This window comes from Branchiostoma floridae, chromosome 3 (assembly GCF_000003815.2).
Source record: "Branchiostoma floridae strain S238N-H82 chromosome 3, Bfl_VNyyK, whole genome shotgun sequence".
Taxonomy (NCBI): Eukaryota; Metazoa; Chordata; class Leptocardii; order Amphioxiformes; family Branchiostomatidae; genus Branchiostoma; species Branchiostoma floridae.
The window spans coordinates 27,074,395-27,098,747 of NC_049981.1; the positions used below are offsets into that span (position 1 = coordinate 27,074,395).

General features: G+C 40.9%; 4 protein-coding genes across 5 annotated transcripts in view; 2 read left to right on the forward strand and 2 right to left on the reverse strand.

The window, feature by feature from the left end:
• Positions 1-3,542, forward strand: part of LOC118411294 (leucine-rich melanocyte differentiation-associated protein-like) — a 66,078-nt gene extending 62,536 nt beyond the window's left edge. The window contains exons 7-8 of one of the 2 annotated variants that reach the window (XM_035813478.1): positions 149-230; positions 1,892-3,526. In XM_035813478.1, coding sequence (XP_035669371.1) covers positions 149-230; positions 1,892-1,971 — 162 coding nt within the window. In that variant the 3' untranslated portion in view covers positions 1,972-3,526. Of the gene's footprint in view, positions 1-148; positions 231-1,891 lie in introns of both variants that reach the window. The other variant, XM_035813477.1, reaches the window with a different exon arrangement.
• LOC118411791 (baculoviral IAP repeat-containing protein 7-B-like) lies at positions 3,500-8,517 on the reverse strand. The gene is made up of 5 exons (XM_035814278.1): positions 8,442-8,517; positions 5,986-7,336; positions 5,348-5,551; positions 4,928-5,198; positions 3,500-4,704 (listed from the first exon to the last, which is right to left on the reverse strand). The coding sequence occupies exons 2-5, from the start codon at positions 6,997-6,999 to the stop codon at positions 4,484-4,486; spliced, it is 1,710 nt and encodes a 569-aa protein (XP_035670171.1). The 5' UTR covers positions 7,000-7,336; positions 8,442-8,517; the 3' UTR covers positions 3,500-4,483.
• A 3,413-nt stretch (positions 8,518-11,930) lies between these two features.
• On the reverse strand, positions 11,931-16,689 carry LOC118410719 (hydroxyacid oxidase 1-like). The gene is made up of 8 exons (XM_035812490.1): positions 16,288-16,689; positions 15,433-15,584; positions 15,047-15,296; positions 14,208-14,371; positions 13,693-13,784; positions 13,078-13,236; positions 12,268-12,337; positions 11,931-12,088 (listed from the first exon to the last, which is right to left on the reverse strand). The coding sequence occupies exons 1-8, from the start codon at positions 16,434-16,436 to the stop codon at positions 11,970-11,972; spliced, it is 1,155 nt and encodes a 384-aa protein (XP_035668383.1). The 5' UTR covers positions 16,437-16,689; the 3' UTR covers positions 11,931-11,969.
• A 1,555-nt stretch (positions 16,690-18,244) lies between these two features.
• Positions 18,245-23,588, forward strand: LOC118412711 (hydroxyacid oxidase 1-like). The gene is made up of 8 exons (XM_035815739.1): positions 18,245-18,461; positions 19,208-19,359; positions 20,221-20,473; positions 20,601-20,761; positions 21,178-21,269; positions 21,411-21,569; positions 21,686-21,755; positions 22,680-23,588. Exons 1-8 carry the CDS (start codon positions 18,322-18,324, stop codon positions 22,775-22,777), a joined length of 1,125 nt encoding a protein of 374 aa, XP_035671632.1. The 5' UTR covers positions 18,245-18,321; the 3' UTR covers positions 22,778-23,588.
• The last annotated feature ends 765 nt before the right edge of the window (positions 23,589-24,353 follow it).

Genomic DNA, 24,353 nt, shown 5'->3' on the forward strand with positions numbered 1-24,353 from the left:
TGTCTACATAGATGAGATTTGATCAGTCCCTGAGTGGTTTTCTTTCACAGTGTTTACTGTCCTGTGATGAAAAGACAAAACAGATTCATTGACCTTTGATTACCTGTGAATGAGCTATCGAGTATAATCTGTTGTTTTTTATCCCCAGTTTGACGACACATCAGGAGAGTCCCCCCCATCAGCATACTCGCCTCTTCCTACCTCTTCCCAAGCTGAAGGGAAGCACCAAGGTACAGCTTTTTTTACAGTTAATGTGGTGACTAGTACTGGTACACTGGTAAGTCAATATACTACCTACTACTACTACTGATAGGTAACTAGCACTGGTAAACCGGTAAGTCAATATACTACCTACTACTACTACTGATAGGTAACTAGTACTGGTATACTGGTAAGTCAATATACTACCTACTACTACTACCGATAGGTAAACTAGTACTGGTACACTGGTAAGTCAATATACTACCTACTACTTCTACCGGTAGGTAGCTAGTACTGGTACACTGGTAAGTCAATACACTACCTACTACTACTTCCGGTAGGTAACTAGTACTGGTACACTGGTAAGTCAATACACTACCTACTACTACTTCCGGTAGGTAACTAGTACTGGTACACTGGTAAGTCAATATACTACCTACTACTACTACTGGCAGGTAACTAGTACTGGAACACTGGTAAGTCAATGTACTACCTACTACTACCGGTAGGTAACTAGTACTGGTACACTGGTAAGTCAATGTACTACCTACTACTACTACCGGTAGGTAACTAGTACTGGTAAACTGGTAAGTCAATATACTACCTACTACTACTACCGGCAGGTAACTAGTACTGGTACACTGGTAAGTCAATGTATTACCTACTAGGTAAACTAGTACTGGTACACTGGTAAGTTACTGTAATGTGCTTCTTACTACATGTAGGTAACTAGTGCTGGTACACTGGTAAGTTTATGTGTGAGTTTGTTAAGTATTGGTGCATTGGTAAGTCAAATAATCAATATCAGGAACTAAATCTGAGCTATTGTTCTCTTCTAATGTCATTGTTGATTGGAACATACAGGTAAAAGAAATTGTTATTTTGCCAGGTGAATTGTTTTAAGACCACGCATTTGCAATGCACACAGTCAGCAGCACTATTATTTAGATTCAGGTTGGATTAAGTTGCAGTGAAAGTATTTACAACTGGTACTATTATTTTGTATATATAAATATAAAGTAAATGCAAAACTCAACAGAACGCTCTGTCAAGCAACAAAGGGTAACAGTAGATGTATCAAAAGCACCACCTTGCAACTGGCTTTATGATTGCAAGAGTGAGGTTTCCCTTCTTCAGTGATGACAAAAAATGGACGTGATTTGTGGCAATGATGTACTAGTAAGTTCCTTGCTGAAGAGTGCCGATGTCGTCCATTCAATGTTCTGTTATGATTTACAACTGACATTGACCAGCTCATATATTAGCTCCATAGACATAGTGATAGACATAATTTATATCAGTAAATGGTCTTCTTTACCACATGACACAAGTTGTCCAAAAAAATCCAGGAAAATTAAGACTAATACTCACAAGCTTTCAGATGGCATCTGCTATCTGTCATCATCTCTGATCCTCACATCATGACCTTGGCAGATGTGGAAGATGGAGCAGCCTTGGTCACGGTTTAAGGATAGTCCAAACTCCAAAACTTTCCAACCTAATCCTGGCAGTGATAAACAAGCTTTTATGTCAAGCTTCCTTTTCACATTGTGGGATTGATGAAAGGTAATGATCAACCTAAACACATGCAGTTTGAGAGCCCAAGTATACAACGTTGATTCCTTCTGATTATAGACTTGAAGTAATACAGAAATGAGACCTTTAATAAATACTTATTCTGCCACTGTAGGAACCTTTGGGAGATGCAGGTATGTGTACCACGGACGGCATTCTGAAGGAAACAGATTCATCCGGAACAATGACTTGTGATCTCTACAGGATACAGATAGACACTGCTTGAGTGTTCTGATAGAATACCAGCGTTGAGCTTCCTGCAGTTCTGAAATAAATCAGTAGGGGGCACTAGTGATAGGATGTCCCACCATGAACCTCAATGCTTTGGAATAGTCAGGGAATCTGCGATGCATTATATGTGTATAACTGGAAATATATGTTAATAAGTGTTGAAACTCACAGCATCATGCAGTGTCAAGCTTTTTCTACATGATTGTGTAGTTTTTGCTCCATAAAAAGAGCGAGGGTGTGTTTGCTGAGGCATCCTTTACCATTTCACGTCTGGGGGTGGGGGGTGGGGGGGTCCCAGTTGTGTCCTGTAGTTGGTTCAGATAGTATAAAGTTGCTAGGTCACACACACTGCATCTGAGCTAGTCAAATAGTGAGTGAAAGTGTGTAAGAATGGGCTAGTTCAGGTTTCTCTCTAATATTTGGTTTAATTATTTGGTTTGAACAGTATTAATTAATAATTAAAGCTTAAGGGTACATGTAGAAACTACCTGTTTTCACCTACAGGTTCAGTAGTTCCAGACTCTCCATCTTTGGGTTAATCGGTATATAATGTAACAAACAAATAAATGTGCATTAACTATCTATTCTATCTAATCTTTTGGAGGTATAAGAATAGGGTGGAAATTAAAAGCTGCATGTATGTGGTATAAATATTACAAACAAGGCAAATATTAAATATATGTATCAGACAACATTCTCCTTAGTTTACTTATGTGTAGTTTGTCCAACTGATATAAAAGACTCAGGTAAATATGTTTGACAGATTGTGCTTTGCTTGTTTCAAAAATGTATATTTCAGTCGACAATCATCTAAAGAAGCATTATTGTTGAAGATTTTTTGTGGTGTTAAAAACTAATCGCTGCTTTTCTATATTCAATCCCACCACCTGACTTGTATACTTTGACTTGCAGCTACAACTTACATGTAGACAAAATGTTTTTACTCCAATATCATCCATAAATTGTATTGTATTTTGTCCTTTTGAGTATTTAAATATTTTAAACAGCTATGCACCAATGTATTGTAGCTTTCAATTTTGTCAAATTAATGCATATCAATTACGTTAAAATATGACCTATCATATTGTGATGAATTAGAGAAGTTGCCATAGAGTTGGATTATTTAAATGATACATGTAATTGTGTACTTGCAATAATAATACCTTGGTGGCAATAAAGACATTGTATACCAAGTCTTACTGATGAAATTCTCTACAGAAATTTAATATGAAAACAACTTTTTACAAGATGTATTAAAGTATCAATAAAGCACAATATTATGTTCATTATATCATTCACAATTTACAAAATGTATGCTGCCATAGGTGTATACTTATGCCTGACTTCTCTTTTTTTCAGTCAGTACTTTATATGTTACAGGCTTGAAGACATATTATTCTTTAATTAAAAGCTGTTTTCTTCCAGCTTTAAATTATTAGAGATGTGTATCTATCTTGTTGTGTATTTAAAGATGACAATATTGAGAACTATATGTAGTTTACAATGTATTGAATAAATTTAATAAAACACATGAAGTTTTGTTGTTTGACAAAGACACTTCAAATTAGGATGTTGCAAGATATTTTCATTTAGTATATAAATGTGACAAAGTTCTAGCATTTATTACATGTAGTATTATCACAGGCTTTGATTTATGTAAATGGATGGCAATCATACACCATACAACTGTATAGTATAAGGCTAGGAGACTTAACACAGCGTATATATTCCTTCTTTTGACAGGGACTACAGATGCCCATCACAAGTAGCAAGTATGTTTTCAGGATGTTGAACTTTGGTATTTACATATAAAAGTCCCACAGCACAGGTATATTGTGATGCATATAATCCCTCATATTGGAAGTATTAGTTTTTTTTTTTCAAAAATTGAATCCTATAGCGTATATCATGTCCTTCAACAGGACAAGGGAAGAACAGCATACATGCACATGTAAGAGAAAACTGAATGTCCCTTCCACGTTTGTTGGAAAGAAAATTAGTTGATTTTAAGCAATGTTGTTGTTAACGTTGTGTATTTAAATTTGGTTATTTGTAAAAAATGTGAAGTCAATGTTGCATTGGTTACTGGAGGCATCTAGCGACGTACGCATCAACTGCAACAATTAAAAACGTACGTCGGAGACAAATATTTTGCGCAATCCTGTCAGTATTTTCATCCCAATTCAAAGGTTTTATAAACTATTAGTCAATGCTTTAATTGCTGTATCATATGTTCATATTATGTTTCACCAACTTTGCAAAATAGCCTTCATCAATATGTGCTCTTAGCACAAACCGTACAGCAATTATCTTTGATCCAATCCGACCGTGTCCGCCCCCCGCATGTTATCTTCAGTGTTCCGCGGCGTCAGAACTCAATAATGGGCAGAAAGGATTCTTGCGTATTCAATGCAGTACTGTCTGCTGCATGCCCAGGTTGTCACATTTTGTAAACTTTTTCAATCAATTGTAACAATCATGCAAGAAAAGCGCGCTGAACCCTCTGGAAGAGAGCTCTACAGAGCGGGCAGCGGCGTCCTCTCATCCTCAGCATGTTGGCGCAATGTTCGCAACAGCAGAGATGTCCGCACGGGATGAACACCATGCAGGCGTCTGCAGACAGACACACCTTGCACTGCCTCTCTTCACGGAGCCGCCGGAGCTCCCTTTCCATCGTCTCAGGGTCCAGAGGTTGTTCTGTAAGTTGACGAGATAACGACTACTTAAGTACAGTATAATGAAATAATACTCAGCAAACTCAACACGACTTCGAATTGTCCAGCCATATAACGCACAGTCGTTGGTTCAAAAATGGAAAACTATTGGGAATTTTGGTTGAATTGAATACTCTAATATTTGTGGAGACAAGTTTTTTTCCATGATACGTATCTAATTGTCAAGTAAAACTTCAAAGCCTTACCGTCCACTGGTCTAGGACTAGGGGCTGGTGCAGGGGATGAGAAAACAGGGGCATTTTGAAAAGTGAAGGGCGGCTCTTCTTCCTCATTCGGTGGATAGAATGGAACCTCCTCTTGTGGCAGGAGTGCATTCAGAAGTTCTGTTGCCGTTGTAAATGGTCTGTTGTACCGCTGCCAGTAGTTTTGAATGACAGCTTGTACCCTGTTCTCATCGAATCCCATGTCGAGAACACTTTGTACGATACCTGCTTCCACACCCCACCGAAACTGTGGCTGTGTAAAACAAAAGTAGAGATTTTGTTGCAAAAGAATAAATATTATCATGGCTCGTTTTTATTACAAGAACGTGATTCCCATTGGCTTGACTTTACAATAAGATATTTTATTTTTCTTTGGTCGTTTTTTTTAAAGTGAAGACCAACCTGTTGCACGACGGGAGGACGGCGTGTCCTGACTTCCCGAATGTAGTCCATGCCCTTGTTCATGATGACGTAGCCGCACTCAGACCCGTACCAGCGCGCATGCTCCTCCCAGGGGTCATCGTCCTGCTGCCAGTCCTTCAGGCCGCCGTCACACCAGTAACAGCGGACATGGTCGGCAACGTCTGCGGAGTAGGTCCGGCGCAAATACAAGGGTTAGCGAAAAATCCTTGAGTCGGATGTGAATTTTAGCCAATTTCTTTCGTAGAGTATATTGAATTGATTGGGTAGAGTGGATTAATATTTAACAAACAAACAATCGAACCAACAAATTAACACTGGTGGAATCATGATCAAATGAAATGAAATGAGACCCACATTTCTGAAAATACTTTGTGTATAAATATAATGCGGCCTCACTACAGCTTTGTATTTGGCCAAGCACACCGGGTGAATCCCACTCTTCTTGAGAAGTGTGTTGGGTTCTTTCAGGTGCAGAGGTTTGACGCTTGAAGCTTCCTCATAATTATAAACGGGACATTTCGCTGAACGTCGAAAATGACGAAAGTAAATGTAAATTTTCATGAATTTGAGCAGCAGTGCCACACCTTATACTGTCTAGAAAACTACGTATATTAGAAATACTTACAGGTGTATAGGAAGCCTGCCCGTACCAGCCTCAGAGGTGACATGGGAGAATATCTCGGCCAGTTGTGAAAGGTGGACAGTCGACTTTGCTCGTCCGCGAAATCTGGTTGTTTTGGCCACTCCGTCCCAACTGGCAAAGCAAATACTGATGTATTTCTGGATCCGGCCCTATGAGGTTCCACTTGACCAGAAGTGACCAGCGCCGGTGTTGAACTTGAAGGTGGTTGATGACTCGGGCTGCTAACGACTGCTTGAGCTGTACCAGGTCTACCCGTTGGTGGCGATGTCGCTCCAAGTGGAACGTTTGCAGTCGCTTCTCCGTTAGCGAAGGGGCAGTGTGGGTAGTGTCGCCGATGCTCTATGAATGGATCGTCACCCGCCTCCCACTGGTGAAGAACACCTCCACAGAACGCACACTCTACCCTGTCTTCGTGGCCGAGATAAAAGAAACCTTGCCTCGCAAGCTCTTCTGGTGTCACGGGGACACCTTGTGGCCAGTCAAAGTACGTGCTAAGCCGATCTCTCTCTGTGTTAAGATTTCTTGTCTGGTAATAGTTTGAACTTGCTGTAACTCTCGTGGTTTCTGTTCGCCTGCCAGGATGGTCAGATCTGTCGTATGTCCTTCCTCCGTCCACTGCGTCTGTTTCGTGGTTACCTTTAGAGCTGTTTGAGTGTTTCGGTACTTCACTTAATGCATTATCAAACTTGGGAGCCAATCTATATGCCATCTGTCCAGCGTCGACGCCATTTCCATGTGCCATGTGTGGACCTGCACCTGTTCCATGCACAGGACTGCCTTCAGGATTCTTGACGAATTTGCCATCTTCTCTGCCATTACGATGCTTTGTGATTAAAGAGTGTCTATCGTGTATGTCCATGTTTGCGGGCTGACCGATTGGACATCCATTTAAAGACGCCTTGCTGTAGGGATTGCCAGGGTTAGATTGCCTCTGATTTGGCTGATTGGGTGTGACCGGTCTTCCGTCCGAGCCTTGACCCAACACCATCTTCGAGTAATAATTGAGATATTTAAAATCTAAGGATGCGTTGTTATTTTGAGGATATCGAGAGACAGCTACACCGACCAAGTACTAGTAATAGGACAGTCGGTAGAAAGTTATCTCTGAAAATCTACTGCACAAGGCAATCCAACCTCAAGATCCCCCTGTTTGGGAAACGAAAGGATACACACGAAATTTCTTTTTCTATTTGGTGCAAAATTCTTGGAAATAGGACAACAGCATACATGATTTTATCTTCTTCACTCTTTGAAAATTTCATTGCCTTTTCCGCTGAAGCAAGTTGTGAAGATCAACCGAGGAAATCGGCACACCGGTGGCACCTCTGAAAAGGTGATACAAAAAGTACAACAGCATGAAGTTTAGTCGAGCGTACATGAACACACACACACACACACACACACACACACACACACACATAGGTACGCACACATAGATAACGTTAGATAGATAATTATAATTTTTAGACATGGTATCAGTACACCTGTTAATTACAATGTAAGATCGCGCTAGAGACATTTCAACTTCACATATAAGTAATGTTTCTAGTCCGAAATGATTCATCTACGAGTATTGCCTCTCTTATGCCAACCTACACACTTCTCAAATCCCATATTCCAAACAGTGTCAAGTGCATGCTCTCCACATAGTAAGTCAAACGAATTGCTTTACGTCCAATGATACGAAGTTTCCACGGTAGACGTGTCCTGACATGCAAATTGTATGCGTCATGAAACTAATGGAGATTGGAGAGATATTGCACAATGGCACGTCACCCAAACAACGGTGTAGCTTGCACGATGTTTCAGAATAAATGTATGCACTGGCGCTCCGTAAGACGTGAACAACAACTTGGTGCAAAAGCGCCGTTACGGTAACTGGATAGCTATTAATTATTTTCCAATAACAATCCGGTCATACAACACTACACAAAACCCGTCCCGTGTCAACAAGGCGTCAAACTTTACTCAAAGAGCTGTGTAAGTTACACCTTAGCAATTTAACGTAACATGTTGACCATGTTGAATGGGGAATCCCAACAGTTAAGTAAGAGTTAACAAGCAAGATGGAACTTCCCCTTCAAGTGTTCTTTCACTTTCTAGTGACCTGAAAGTCTTTATCTAGTGTAATGCCTGTCAACCCAACCGCTATGGTTTTCTATTTTTACGGACTAGACCAGTTAGTCGGGTGGTGTAATCACAAACAACTGTAAATATAGACATATGTAAAAATATATGTAGGATCTACTAGTATTTGGCTGAAAAAAAGTCAAAATCAACAAGGGCGAAGGACTAAACCTACAACCCTTAATGGCACAGCCAAGACCGATGCTGTGTGTCCTTGTTTGTTCAAAAAGCAAACATGGAAGTTGACCACACGTAACCTTTGCTAGGAATGTTCATTATTACGTTATTGGCTACACGTCTTACCTTTAGGGACCTGGGAGTCCTGTGTTTCCTTTCCTCTGCTTAGATACAGCTAGCTTGTGCCACAGAAGCACATACGCAACTGTGCGGAAAATTCTATCGATCCAACTTGTGAGTCAGGGACTTTCCCTGACTCACTATAGAAAAAAAAGAGTACTTTGAACTTTTAACTTTGAACTTTATTCATCACCTTATGGCGGTCATGTCGGCGCATGGCACCAACCACGATGCATGTGGTCATGTCTCGTGTAGAACTAATTAAATTAAGACGAATGAAACCCTAACGAGTAAATCACAAAGCAAATCACAGGCAAGCAATAGTCTCAAACATACCTGATATGAATCAACAAAGTTAAAGATTTGACAATAATATGATCAGATAGAGTATACACTGATATCGATATGCGAGTATACAGGGTAAAAGAAACTTGTCGTAGATTCATACTAACAAATATATATATAGTAACACATAACATGAAAAATTACAGTGATGTTGCTGAAATTTGATGAAACACGGGGTTTACTATGTACACACGGGGTCACGTTGGACACTGACCCCGATAGGCCCGAGCAAACTCATCGGTCGAGCGAGTATGGTCGTCTTGGCACAGATTCATTGGCCAGCAGAATGTGACTCACTATGATATAGTGGTAGATCGATGCGAGTCACATTTTTTATCTATCTCTATTGTCGCAATCCAAATAACCAAAATGATCGCTCTCCAAAGTGCGAAATGATTAATGCAAACTTTATCTTGTATATATTTTCTTGTTGTGTTTCTCCACTTTTCTCCAGTGCTGATATCGATGACACGACAGTCCGCGATACACTTAAGTACGTGCACGTACATCACTGTTGTTAACATACAGCGTAATGACGTACGTATGGTGACCTAATTATTACTACCTTCGCCAGAAGGTTATGTTTTGAGCGTGTTTGTTATAAATCGAGAAGCCTTGGTTGGATCCTGATGATATTTGGTAGGTAAGTACGGTCAAGTTCGATAATGGGCCTAGCAGCTTGCTAAAGGAACTTTTTTTATCTTTGATATTGGCTTATTTGGAACTGCAGGCACCGATTTCCTTTCAAACTTTGGACGAGAATAACTCGAGAATGTGTTGACGGATCGTCATGATTTTTGGTATGTAGAAAGTGATGACTTAATGAGTATGAAAATCAACAGCTAATTTGCATGATTAATGAAGAAAGTTTATAAACCCATTGCATTCCATGATAGATCTTTCAAACTTGTCACGTATGTAACTGAGAAAGAGAGAAATGTCAATAGATATTAATTATGCAAATGAGGTAATCGTTTGCATAATTAATATCTGTTGACATTTCGCTCTTTCTCAGTTACATATCAACAGATATTAATTATGCAAATGATTGCCTCATTTGCATAATTAATGAGAAATTATCAATTCTATAGCACTAGTGGTAAATGATGGGCGTTTCACAAAACATCACGAAGCTTGGTGAAGGTTAACATTATTACACATAAATCATCCAAATTAGTTTAATATTTACATGGTTAGTGAGGAAACACTAAAATGGCTTTCTTTGCCAGGATTTTTTTACTTATGCCTCTTGAGCAGAGAACATGATCAATCGAGACAAATTATGTAAATCAGGACCTTATTTGCATAATGTAATGGAAAGATTTATAAACACTTCACTCGAAAAGTTGGCGAAGGTACGAGGGCGTGTAACTCTAGTTTCGTAATGTCGTTACTGACAGGTCAACGTTAAGGCAATGTATTGTGCATGCAAACCATGCAAAGTATTTAGCCTACTTTAAATACCGGTATGAGTGACATGAAGTGACTGTGTCCGACTGCGCATAATTGTAAGTTACATGTACGTACTCCACTGACCCATCCCAGAGTAGGCAGACCCACCTAGCCTAAATGCACGGCCCCAAGATGATGCTTTGGATACGTACTATTGTCCAGGAAATCAAGATATGTGTATTATACCAAGAAATTTGTGGAGTTTTGTGGAGCAAGTTTGTGGAGTTGGCTTTAGTGTTCCTCGTAGTATCTGACAGATTGAATTTTTTTGCACCGTGTCACCGAGCCGAAACTGTCCAGGATTGTTTGCCTAGTACAGTACCTAGCAGACTTTCGCCATATTGGATGTGTTACGTAAGCTCAGTACCGCTGAGGCAAGTAGATTTGCCAGTTGATAAGACCATGTCTTTGTCAATTCTTGGGCAAAGGTAAAACGCACTATATGTGTTGCCAAAAATGAACCTGTTAATGAGCTATGTAAGACCAAGAAAATACTAGAATTGGAGACGTTGTGCTGAATGTTACGACCCGCCTTGCACGAATGAAGCCTGGACTGGACAAATAATAACTGACTGTCGGCTACAGGGGAAGTTAGCCTTTTCGTCACTTCTTGCTCAACGTTAAATTCTGCTATGATGACTTACAACTTACCTTGCAACTTGTCAAATCTGTACTACTAATAGGACTTTGCCAGAATGGGTCAAACGGACAGCCTTGATGAGCCCGCGCGCCTGCACAACGTCGGGTAATATTCCCCTGGAAAGGGGAAGTCCCGCGGCCCGGGGACTTTCTTTTGCGTGTTCAATTGTGTTTACCTCAGCGTGCCTCCGGATATTTCTGGTCAGCTTGATCATATGTTGATTAACGTTGCATGGCTGCCCGAATTACTAATACTAGGTTATATTTTGCGTAGCGTTTGTGTGTGTGTGTGTGTGTGTGTGTGTGTGTGTGTGTTTGTGTTTGTGTGTGTGTGTGTGTGTGTGTGTGTGTGTAGGATCAGCACAAGTCGAAAACGCATGGATTGATTGTATTGATATTTTGTATGTGGGTAGGCCTTGATGACACCTAGAAACAGTTACATTTTTGGGCTCCTAGCGGCTTGTTACGGTTCTGCAGCGGAACTTCCGGTTTGATTTCTCAAGTTCTGGACATGCTGTGGTCATAGTTTTTAAGTGGTAGACAGCTCTTGGGGACGAGAGTTAGTGGTGTATGTTTGGACCCCATGGAACTGCAGGAGCTGGTTGAGTGTCAGACTTTGAAATGGAATTCCATGATTCCATGGAACGTCATGATTTTTGATATGTAGATAGCTTAAGTGATGCTTCATATAGATAGATATTGATTATGCAAATTGGAATCTAATTTCGTAATTAATGAGGAAACCGCTCTGTTTCTTTATAGGACTATTGCAACATGTGACTTTTTTTAACTGAGAGAGAAAAAATATTGATAGATAAATATTATGTAAATAAAGACCTAATTTGCATGATCAATTAGAAAATGTCATATGTTGTGGTAAATGGCGGGAATGTCTTACTTGTGGCATTTAAAGTTATTTTTAGGTGAACATCACTGAACATTAAATATGTAAATGAGGAAAATTTGCATGAACTATCAGTACATGCAATTAAAGCCTTGATGCTTATCTATCTTGTTTTGAAATCAAATGAAATTCTCAACAGCGACCAACTTCAGAAAGTTGAAAACATCCCACATGACGGAGCAACGTTGCTTTAATCAGTATTTCGATTTCAGTTTCTTGTCGTTGATCGCTCTGGGATGACGGAGTTGTCTAGATGAATAGTATGATTCGTGAAGTACAAGCGATGAAGTGATGTCGGCTACTTTGGCACATCCTGAAAGTAACCAGACGCTTACTTAGCGGGAAAGAAAACAACAACAACAGTAAACACGGAAAATTACGCGAAAATCTTCTTGTATCAACATTTTACAACGTCCAGAAAGACTTGTGACTTGTGACTACAGACCATGAAGGGACAAAGGGAAAAAGGGATTCGAAATTCACTGTTCCTACCTGCCCTCGCCATGGCCAGACTAAATTCGTCTCGTAGAACCCGTAAAACCTGCCCGACTCCTTCTGCACCCTGCACAGGAAGAAAGCATTAATCTATAGGTTGCTGAACTCGATTTTGCTGAGCGATCAAATAAACAGGGATCGCAGTCTATTTTTTTTTTATTTGCATTTGCTATTGTAATGTTGGTGTGAGAGAGTACATAAAGGAAGTATAAGTAAAGTAAAGTACGTCTGGAAAGAGTCCAGAAAAGAGCACTGCGGACTATCCTCGGGGAACATTACATAGACTACGAGACTGCGCTTCTGACCACAAACCTTCAGACACTTAAAAAAAGAAGGATTGACTTGTGCTTGAAATTCGCCAAGAAGCTCGACCCCTCATTGCTCCCGCCAAGGGCTGGTGAGATCCATGGTAGATCCACGAGAAACTCGGACTTGTTCAAAACAGTAAGATGCAGAACCAACCGTTACAGAAACTCCCCCCTTCCATTCTTAGTAAGACTGTTAAACAAACATAGCTAAACAATAGTAGACTTGGAATGTTCTAATCACAAAATTAATGTATGTTTCCGTCTCTTCTTGCCTATACATGATATATTTATATAAAGTTTTAAAAGATACTTAGTTTTAGTGTGTATAAGTGTTATTCATCAGATAGTCTTTAACTCGATGTATTAAGGATTTGATGGAAAAAAACGTGCAATTCAGCCAATTGGCTGCCAAATGTTTTTACTGAAGTTGTGTTGTGCAACAAATAAACCATTCATTCATTCATTCATTCAAGTATAGATCTGTGTTTGCCATACTTACATTACATGCCAAACCCCAGAGTGCGGGCCTGCCGATGAACACACATCTGGCCCCCAGCGACAAGGCCTTCAGCACGTCCGTCCCAGTCCGGACCCCTCCGTCCAGGTAAACCTCCGCCTTACCGTCCACAGCACGGACGATGTCGGGCAGGACGTCTATCTGGTAGGCAAAGGGAAAAGTGGCTCCTCTTGTTGTTGTCTTATGTCATATGTATGTATTGAAATATGAATTGGACAAGAAAGTTTTTTTCAAGTTCTTTCCCTAAGACTAATTGCAAGCAACGGGACAAACACAGTGAATGAAGAGTGATATAGCATATTCTATTCTAATGCCAACGCTAATTCTAAAATATAACCACATGTTGTTAGGGTTGACTACCTATTTTGGAGAGTCATTTTTGCCAAAAGGTATTATTACTTTATTTTGTAAATGAAACATACATGTATAGACTGATCTAACTGCCTGTCATGATTTACAGATCGATAAGATGCTGATCCCTCACAAGTGCTGAGTGCGTCCGCCATTTTCTCGGTCATTGTTTTGCTTACATTTCTACAGAAGTCTTAAAATGGGGAGAGTCACGGGATCGGGCTATCGACGGATAACTCTACTCACTGTGGCGGGTAAACCGTCCATCTGCCTCCCGCCGTGGTTCGACACATAGACGGCGTCTACCCCTAGATTCACAGCTGTCCTGGCGTCTTCAGCTGCGGTAAATGTCGGTGTCAAATGTGTACAAAATGTATAACAACGATAAGATGCAAAGTAAGAATGTTGGACAAAGAACCAAACTTTTAGTAGTGGAAAAAGCCATTTACATCGAAACATCCCTCACCAGAGACGGTCAAAAATTTGGGTAATTCAAATTTTTGTGTTGGAAATTATTGTTCGATTCTGCTTCACACAGCCAACATAAATCCAACACCCAAGCCACGAGAATTTTTTTCTCAGTAGCAATTTGAGAGATAGAGCAAGAAACCGACAGTCATTTAGCCCTTCAATAGCCTGTTATCCAACCCAATTACCGCAGCCGAGTTTCTTTCGTCCTCTCCGTAAACAAGACTCGGCAGCTGCCATGTGTAGACTTACCATTCAGGTGTTTCTAGATCTCTGCACGGAGTTTCTCCTACCTGAGAGAATGCCTTTCAGGACCACAGGAAGCTTGGTGTTCTTCCTGACCCACCCCACGTCCTCCCACGTCCCGGGCACCTTTACCGTCGCTCTGAGGTGCTCTTCGACTTCGACTGTCCCGACCAACCCGACGGGATCTCCCGCGTAGTACGCGTTGGGATATCTGACAATAAAATGTACCGACAGGAGAAAATGCACTCAGAAATGCTGAAAATACATGCACATTAATTGACTTATATAAACTGTACTCTGTAGGAGAACGTTTAGCAAAAATAGATCAGATGATATATTTTCCTCATGGTGAAACGTAAGGGAACGTCGTTAGTCTATAATCCGTGATATTGTATATGACACATATTTTTGTGTTGCATTATGCTTTATACTAAAATTATTTCGTAATCGTTGTCCGTTGTCGGAATCCTCTACAAAATCACTTCATAATGCTCTACAGTGGACCTCAGAAATCGCACCATCCTAAACCAAATATCATATTGTTCTCATAGTTTAAAAACTAAGGTAGGCCAGGGGCCTCGAATTTAGCTATGTATACATTTTGAATACGCTGATTTATATCTTAGGTTACGGGTGCTTTAAGTGTTATTGTAAGTGTAGGTATCGTTAATGTTTTAATAGGTTGTTTGGTAGTATGATGTGCATATTTATAATTATCATGACTCCAAGAATACTAGTGTAATGTATGTAACATATACTCACTATTGGAGATCTTTTAAACAAATATAAACATAAATATTCTAAATGAACTTCATACTTCAATACAAAAACAGATCGAAACTAGGTTTCTTAAGTTGGTTCGTCTGTACATACAGACAATAGCTACCTTACAAGGACGGGCGGTAGGGTCGGCTTTTCGTGGCGGGAAAAGGAAAAGCTTGGCTGGTCGGCTGTCAGGACTATGGCGGTGTAGCCTGCCCGTTGTGCCCTCTCCAGTAGGTGCCTCGTGAGACGTCGGTCTTTGAAGAACAACAGGTAGAACCAGCGGACCCCCCGCGGAGCCGCTTTAGCAACCTCCTCTAAGGAGTGGTTAGCCCAGGAACTCAACACCATCCCCGTGTTCACCGAGGCCGCTCCTGGAAAAAAAAGAAAGAAATTCGAGCTAAATGTGAATAATGAAAAATGAAACAAATGTAACAATACAAACAATGCAAAAATGTAACAATGAAACGAGCTGGGAAAATATGAGAAAGGCAATTCAGCGTCACAGACCTTTTGCGGTCGCCAACTCTGCGTCGGGATGAGCCAATCGTTGCATGGCTGTTGGCGCAATGGCTACTGGGAAATCTAACTTGGTACCCAGTACGGTGACTGTAGTATCCCGGATGGACACGTCACGGAGGTTACGGGGGATGAGACGATATCTGAAAAAAAATGTTATCGTACAAAAAGACGTATCAGATGGGCCAGCACCAGCAAGGCATACAAGTGTAGCGGAGACACGATACTGTGTTTTTTTTTTGTGTGTGCGTGACATTAATTTTTTATTTTGGTTTGATCTTTAAGGCAAGTTATCTGCCTAAAACCACGAACCAATGTAAGATTTGATCACAGTCACAGTTAAAACAAATAAACGTATTGATGTTTATAAACGTATTGATGTTTAACCAAGGAGGCTAGCCATTGTCGGTTAGCCATTGCTCCGACCGTCCACCGGATCATATATTGGCTCAATTATCTTTGCCATTGCATGTGTGATTTTCGTTGATGGTTGATGGATGCACAATTTCTGTCAGGTGCTGATTGGATCTACTTCCTCGGCCTGGGCCTGTTCAGTGACAGAGCTGCTAGATAAGTGTGGACTTTTGCAATGTAGCCGTGTAGTGTTGGGTACGTGGGTTATTCCTCCAAACCCTTAACGTTATATGTGTTAAATATAACTCTATACGTCATTCATCTCATTCTTATTGTTTTACAAATAAAATCATATGTACACATAAGTCACTTGACCTATTTTTCAGGTTTTCTTGCCGTTGGGTACAAATGGATGGCAAGTGAGACCACGCTGAAGACACGGCGTACGGTTTCTTTAGACTCGCGGAAGTGATAGTATTAGTCTCTCCTTACCGTTTGAAGGCGTCAACATTGTCCTGATACGTCTGTCCTGCATCCCTCCGCCTGCTGAAGAACTGCCAGGCGAAGCCAGAAAGTTTCTTGCGGGCTTCTTTCTCAAAGTCTAAGACACATGTTAGGTCAGAAATCAGTCCTTCCGCCATCGTGGATCTATTAGTCAGGGATCCGGCAGAAAAATGTTTAGATTCATAAGACTAAATGTTGTATCTTTCATTGGTCTGCAACGTTGCCTCAACTGTCACGTCCTACATGTGAACATTTCCTCTCTCCTCTACGGTGCCCTCTAACATTTGATGACCCCGAAAGTCAACAATAAGTTACCCATTGCTGGACAACCTCTTGTTGTGTTGGCTTGCTTTGTCCATAGTACCAGTAAATAGAGACAATAATTAATGCAGTTCTAACTAGAGTTCCACGAACACATACCTTTGCCAAATAAAGTACGTTTGTTATGTAGAATGGTGTCTGTAGACAAATGCGTTACTCATTTCATTATATTTTATAATTATATGCTTGGAGTTGGTTTGTAAAATTTCGGAATTAATTATGCAAATAAGGTCCCAATTTACAATTAATCAATATCAAATTGTATCAAGCATTGCTTAAGCTATCAGCATACCAAGAATCATGATGATCCTTTCTTGACTTATTCTCTTTCAAAGTCTTTAAATACACCCCTTATACTCTCTTTCCTCTTTCTCAGTTACATGTGTGACAACGTTGAAACTACTATAATGGAATGCAGTGGATTTATGAACTGTTCATAATCAATTATGCAAATTAGCTGTTAATTTGCATAATAAGTATCACATTGTGTAAGTCTTCACTTAGGCTATCTACATGCCAAAAATCGTGACGATTCGTCAACACGTTCGTATTTTCTCATTAATTATGCAAATTATCTGTTGATTTCCATAATTGGTATCTCATTATGTAGGTTTTCACTTACGCTACCTACATACCAAAAAAACATGATGATCCGTCAACATGTTCATATTTTCTCATTAATTATGCAAATGAGGTCATAATTTGCATAATTGATATCTATTGACATTTCTCTCCTTCTCAGCTACATATGTGACAAGTTTGAAAATCCTATCATGGAATGCAGTGGATTTATAAACTTTCCTCATTAATTATGCACATTAGCTGTTGATTTACATAACTAGTATTCCATTATGTAAGTCAACACTCATTCTATCTACATACCAAAAATCATGAAGATCCGTCAACACGTTGCAGAGTTATTCTCGTCCAAAGTTCGAAAGGAAACCGGCACCTGCAGTACCAAAAAAGCCGCTAGGGGGCCCAAACTCACAGCACATACTCTCTGCCCCGTGGGCCACCTACCACCCATAAATCATGACCGCAGCATGTCCAGAACACGAGATATAAAAAAATGAGTTTCCGCTGCAGTACCTTAGCAAGCCGCTAGGGGGCCCATTATCGAACTTGACCTTCGTTTTTCCGACCCCTACCCACCTACCAAATATCATCAGGATCCATCCAAGGCTTCTCGAGTTATGCTGTTAACACACAGACACACAGACACACAGACACACAAACACGCCCAAAACATAACCTTAGCCATTCTGGCAAAGGTAATTATATATATATATATTTATATATATATATATAAAACCAAACTATATATGATGATATTGTTATAACGTTACGTACATTGAGTTTAAAAAAACTTCCTTACGTAATTATCGTTTTCATATTTAGTCCATAGAGTAGTATCATTTCCAATGTCCTACTTTGTACCTTGTATAATTGTTGTGTGACAAATGTTGTACCCTTAGAACAAAGCAATTGTAACAACCTCAAATCCCTATCGAATTTTCGGCAAATAATTGTGACAGAAATAGCTTCTTGTATCTCTCTGGACGAATCTTTGAGTCAGGAGGCGCCGCAAATATTACCGTGAGTGACCCGGAAGTAAAACACAAACTTGAACGTCGACACCACTACATGTATTGGATTGGGAACCCGTTGGTATAACTCTAGGTTCGTGTCCTGTTCACGATGTCTGTGAACGCGCTAACTTCCATCGCGGATTTTGAGAAGTCTGCGCACGAGAAGCTGCCGGATTTTGCCTGGTCGTACTATAGTCGTACTTCAGACGCCGGACAAACGTACCAAGATAACATCGAGGCCTTCCGACGGTAAGGAGTTAAGATTTAATACAGTTTTCTGTTTATCATTTCCAGGCAGGACGGTGTCGGGTTCAAAGTCCCGCGAGGATACTTGATACCAAGACTCTCGCCGGCACTGAAATCTTTCTACGTCCCGTCAGGTACTGACAAATACGTGAAAGAAAGGGCCTATGAAGAACACCGGAGGAGCAATTTATCTAGAGGATATTTCTTGTCCCATGCTGCAAACTTCCGCCCATGCTGGAGAGAGCCTTGCTTTATACTAACGATATCACTCTGCGCTACTGCCGGAAGCCGGTGTTCTATCAATCTATGCAGGCCTTACGGTATATATACAGTAGTACAAATAAGAAGTCCGAGACTTTCTTATCTTTTTAAACTTCTCACAGCCACAACCACAAAAAGCCACAAGTCGTTGAAACTATCGTTGCAACTTGCGATGTTGACTCTTGCAAACTATGTAAAGAAGACTGACCTTTGGTCCCAACTTCAACCACCGTACACGTGTTCTTTGTTTAGTCTGTGTAACACAAACTCCGCTGTCCAGGGCTGTAACTGGCCCCTCCCCTAGGGGGCCGACGGTTGTTTGGCGGGCTGCTATAAGCGAGATTTAATCAGGCTATTCTTTGTTGTGCTTTCACTCGTCACTCGTGCGTACCGACAGCTTAAGAGCCTGTTTGTTTGTTTGTTTATGGTTAGTTATGTCTGAAGTACATAACAGACCAGTACTAAGCATGTCGTCACATCCCGCTCAGGTACCGCCTCATCCCACGGAACCTCCGTGACGTCTCCATCCGGGACACCTCGGTAACGGTGCTGGGGTCCAACCTAGCCATCCCAGTAGCCATTGCGCCAACTGCCTTTCACCGTTTTGCTCATCCTAATGCGGAGTTGGCGACCACCAAGGGTAGATTACAATTGTTCATTTATTTGACAAGTCATCCCCGAAGGCTAATTTTATGGGGAGTCTCAAAGTAAGAGTAACGAAATGGAGCACATAGTACAACTTTCGAATCAACTATGAGGTGCTACTGTTGGGTTTAACTCCTTCTTTGAAGGCAGTGGTTAATAAACTCTTGTTCCACGTTCTAGGGGTTTGTGACTCTTAGTAGGAACCTAGTATTTTCGCGATCTCCTACTTGGTCGATGAAATTTTTGTAACTGTTAGAAATAATCTGTTAATTTCTTTCGGCCTTATATTGAGTACACTGACTAACTAACTAGAACTAACTAACTGAGAATGCATGCAGTGTAGTGATCGCGCATTTTGGTGACTAGCTCATTCGCAACATTTTGCCGATTGTGATCTTGTTTTTTTTTTTAAATAAAAAAGATCGTCACTTCAGGCGACCAATTGGAACCAGTCTTTCTCAATAGCCAACAACTTGCGCGGAGTGGTGTATCCGCGTTATTTCCCCGCTTTATTTGTCAACATCATGTGCAAACTAGTTACAGTATGCAAAAGGACACTCGCTACGATTACTCGCTGAAAGTCTTGTCTTCTTAATTCTTTTGATCCCAGGGACTGAAACGTTATATTTGCTCCATCGGCAATCGTATCAGATATACCAGTTGGGAAAGCATGGATCCGAACAATTTTTCCCATATGCGTACGTGACCAGCCTTAGTTTTTCTGGACGTTTTACGTGATGAGTTGGATAATGTTAATTTTTCCATCGTACCCAAGATTCTAAAGTTCATTTCATATTATCATACAAGTCGTCATATTCTGTTTGTCACTACATGTTGTATGTTGTTTTCTACCCAGGCGCCACCGCCATGAAAACAGGGATGGTGTTGAGTTCTTGGTCTAACCACTCTCTTGAGGAGGTTGCTGAAGCGACTCCTCGCGGGATCCGCTGGTTCTATATGCTGTTCTACAAAGACCGTAACCACATGAAACGTCTGCTGGACCGGGCAGAGCGTGCGGGATATAGCGCCATATTCCTCACCATAGACTCACCTATCTTCCCATTCTCTACTGGCAGGCCTGCCCCCGGGGCTATCCCGGTTCCTCTTAGGTAATTATGAATTCACGTTCATTTTATACAGAAGGAAATAGAAACCACAGCATAGCAATCATAGCAACTCTCCATAAGATTTATAAGCAAAACGTCCACTTGCTAAGATTCTTGTCTTTCTCACTAGGTTTCCGAACGTCTTTGACGAAGAACCGCCCCATGCCATCGGTACTGCGGAGTACCGACAGTGTTTGAGAGATGCAGTAAAGGAACCGGCGACGTGGGAGGACGTGGAGTGGGTCAGGGAGAACACCAGGCTGCCTGTCGTCTTGAAGGGGATTCTCTCAGGTACGATAAGATAGTACATTGTTATACATAGATTATCATGGCATGGTTATTCGACATTATCTAATACTAGATTGATCTACTGACTCTACAGAAATAGCCTTAAATCTTATCTACAAACGTGGTAAAGCCCGTTAAAACACACACACAAATATATTACTACCATCTAAGGCATGTACTTGTTGATAGGTCTTAAATCTTTATGCTACGATGTCTACATTTTTGTTTTCATCTCCAAGAGCTTTCCTTGAACTTTTGTCACTAGGAGTAAAGCAAAAAGCATCGAATTGTCTTTTTTTACTCAGCTTTATGATTCAGTATTCGATGGGTACTCGGTACTCTATTGTTATTATTATCATGTTGCAATATTATCAGTTACAATATCATTACTGATAATGATATTGTAACTTGACCCACAGCGGACGATGCCAAGATGGCTGTGGAACGTGGAGTGAACGGCATCTATGTGTCTAACCACGGCGGGAGAGAACTGGACGGTGTGCCGGCAACTGTGAGGAAAATGTTCACTTGTTTTATTACTAACTAACTATCCTTCAATGACATAATAGCTTAGTTTGACCAGTGTTTATGTTTATATCTGGTTTTAATCTATCAGGATTACGTAAAAACCACTATTCCCTTTCCCCATCAGATAGACGTCCTGCCCGACATCGTCCGTGCTGTGGACGGTAAGGCGGAGGTTTACCTGGACGGAGGGGTCCGGACTGGGACGGACGTGCTGAAGGCCTTGGCGCTGGGGGCCAGATGTGTGTTCATCGGCAGGCCCGCACTCTGGGGTTTGGCACATAACGTAAGTTTGATTTACGAGGTTAGGTCTTAAATAACAAAACATAAAACGAAATATGAAAGGATCCTTCAGTTTTTTTATAGATTTTTTTTAGATAATAAATTTCTTATTTCTCCTAGGGGGAAGAAGGAGTCCAGCAAGTTCTACAGATTCTGACAGATGAACTCAGCCTGGCCATGGCTAGGACAGGTATGTACTACTAGTCAGTCCGTATCACATGGCCAGGGCATGTATGTACAACTATTCGGTCCGTATCACATGGCCAGGGCAGGTATGTACTACTAGTCGGTCCGTATCACATGGCCAGGGCAGGTATCCACTACTAGTCGGTCCGTATCACATGGCTAGGACAGATATGTACTACTAGTCGGTCCGTATCACATGGCTAGGACAGATATGTACTACTAGTCAGTCCGTATCACATGGCCAGGGCAGGTATGTACTACTAGTCAGTCCGTATCACATGGCCAGGGCAGGTATGTACTACTAGTCGGTCCGTATCACATGGCTAGGGCAGGTATGTACTACTAGTCGGTCCGTATCACATGGCCAGGGCAGGTATGTACTACTAGTCAGTCCGTATCACATGGCCAGGGCAGGTATGTACTACTAGTCGGTCCGTATCACATGGCCAGGGCATGTATGTACAACTATTCGGTCCGTATCACATGGCTAGGCCAGGAAAGATATGTGTCCGAGGATAGTCAGACCAGGGCAGGTATGTATAGATAGTCAGTTCGCATCATAGAAGAACTTTATTGCACGACAATTGTATATGATACAATGTATGGCAACAACTATAACACTAAGTACAAAACAATGGTACATGATTAAGCTTAGCAACCTAATTAACATAACAATAAGGGCTAACATAATTCTTTGGTATAGAATTACAATGGAGTAGGCTATGATCTGCCACGACAGGCCCGTATCATATGTACGATTAATCAGGAAGTCGTATCACATATGCATGTAGATGTGTAGTATATTTTTTATTAGAACCTGTTCCTACAACAGTATATCTTAGCATAAATCTTCATGAATTATTTTGAAATCACTTTGTGACATGATTTAAGAACATATTCTTATAATATGATTGTTTCACGTTCCCAGGTTGTTCCAAGATATCCGACATCCAGCCGTCACTTGTTGTGCACCAGTCGTATTATGGCATACCACCTGTCAAAGTAGTGCCGAAGTCTAGATATTAGGTAATAGGACCAAAGCACACAGAATACAGGCAAACCTGTCAAGTGACTACCTCTACATAAGCACTATATTGTGATCCCTCAGATAACTTTTGCCATTTGTCCACGTAGACCACGTTTTATCGATATTTGTTGAATAACCTTCACGCCGTGGCATAACGACTGTGTTGCAAAGCACATCAAAGTCGCTGGAGTCGCTTCATACCCATGTGCCCACAGGACATTGCAAAATGCCACAGGGTCGTTTTCCACAGAAGTACACATGAGGAATTTGGCATTTGGCAAATAATGACTTTGACGACCATTGATGTGGTATAATCAATCTCTTGTTGTGGCTCAGCCCTGTCCAAAGGGTGTCTTGACTATGTCACATTGTCAGTTAAGATAGACTCAGTGCTGAGGAAACGGGTAGTCAGTAGAGTGTCCTGTTTCCAGCTTGTTGTTCTGTCTCGTAAGTCCCCACGTAATTTCCCTGCCATTTCCCTGGATCTTTTGGTGCTTCTTCATAAGGTGTAAAATTCAAGCCTTTGTTTTCTAAATCTAATGAGAGTAATTTAATTTGGACACTACACAGCGCATTGAAATCAAACAACACCGTTTCCAGCATATACGTGATATGGCTCTAGCTGATCATAAAGAAGTGGTCTATCAGACACTAGCGGATACATACTATGAAAACTCAATAGTGTGTACAACATCATCTTTATTTCACTCACAAACATTTTGAAAAAGGACACGTTTAAAAACACGAATATATACAAGATGAAGGCTAAAAATACACCTCGGACAACCCCTTAGACAGATACACAAAGATCTGCAGGGCGCAAGGTTAAAAAAGTGGAACTATGCTTCGGCCTTTCAACATTTCAATTGTATACGTCGCTTCTTAATATTGTACAAATGTCATCATTAACATATATTGCACAATCAATCACGTGTATAATATTATCATATCATCGGCTGGAAAACAGCCCGGACGGCGACTCCCATACAGGGTTGTTCCTTGCACAGTATATTGTGTACGATGTGCAGAGGGCACAGTGTCCTAACCGGCGCTTTAACTCTCTCACCTCACTGTCCTTCTTACGTACAGGGCATAAGGATTTCAGCTTTTTGACATTGTCACTGTTCACCCATCCCCTGCTACCAACCTCTATTGTAACTACTGTAGCACTATAGTCGCTGTGCGAGTTTAACTCTTCCTTCAGCTGTTCATATTTGGCAAGTTTTCTGTCTTCAGCAGCCTGGGCATTTTGCTCATTTTGCTTAACATTAACAGCAATATGATCGCCACAAATGACTAATATTGTACAACGCATTGCATCCATGTATATCAATGACTAAATTATTTACCGACTCAGTCTCGGAAGATAGACATTTGATATTGTCTTTAAGATTTGATTTAATGTATTGAAAGTTAGTGGAAGCCAAGTTACATGACGACAGCTCAATTGCCCTATACATGTACTTGAGCATTTTGAAGAAGATCGTAAACGACACAAAATGCACGAACACAGTGGACCGGTGTAATTACAGTCCAAATCCCTCGCAGATTCGGCCAACAAATGCATACAAAGTA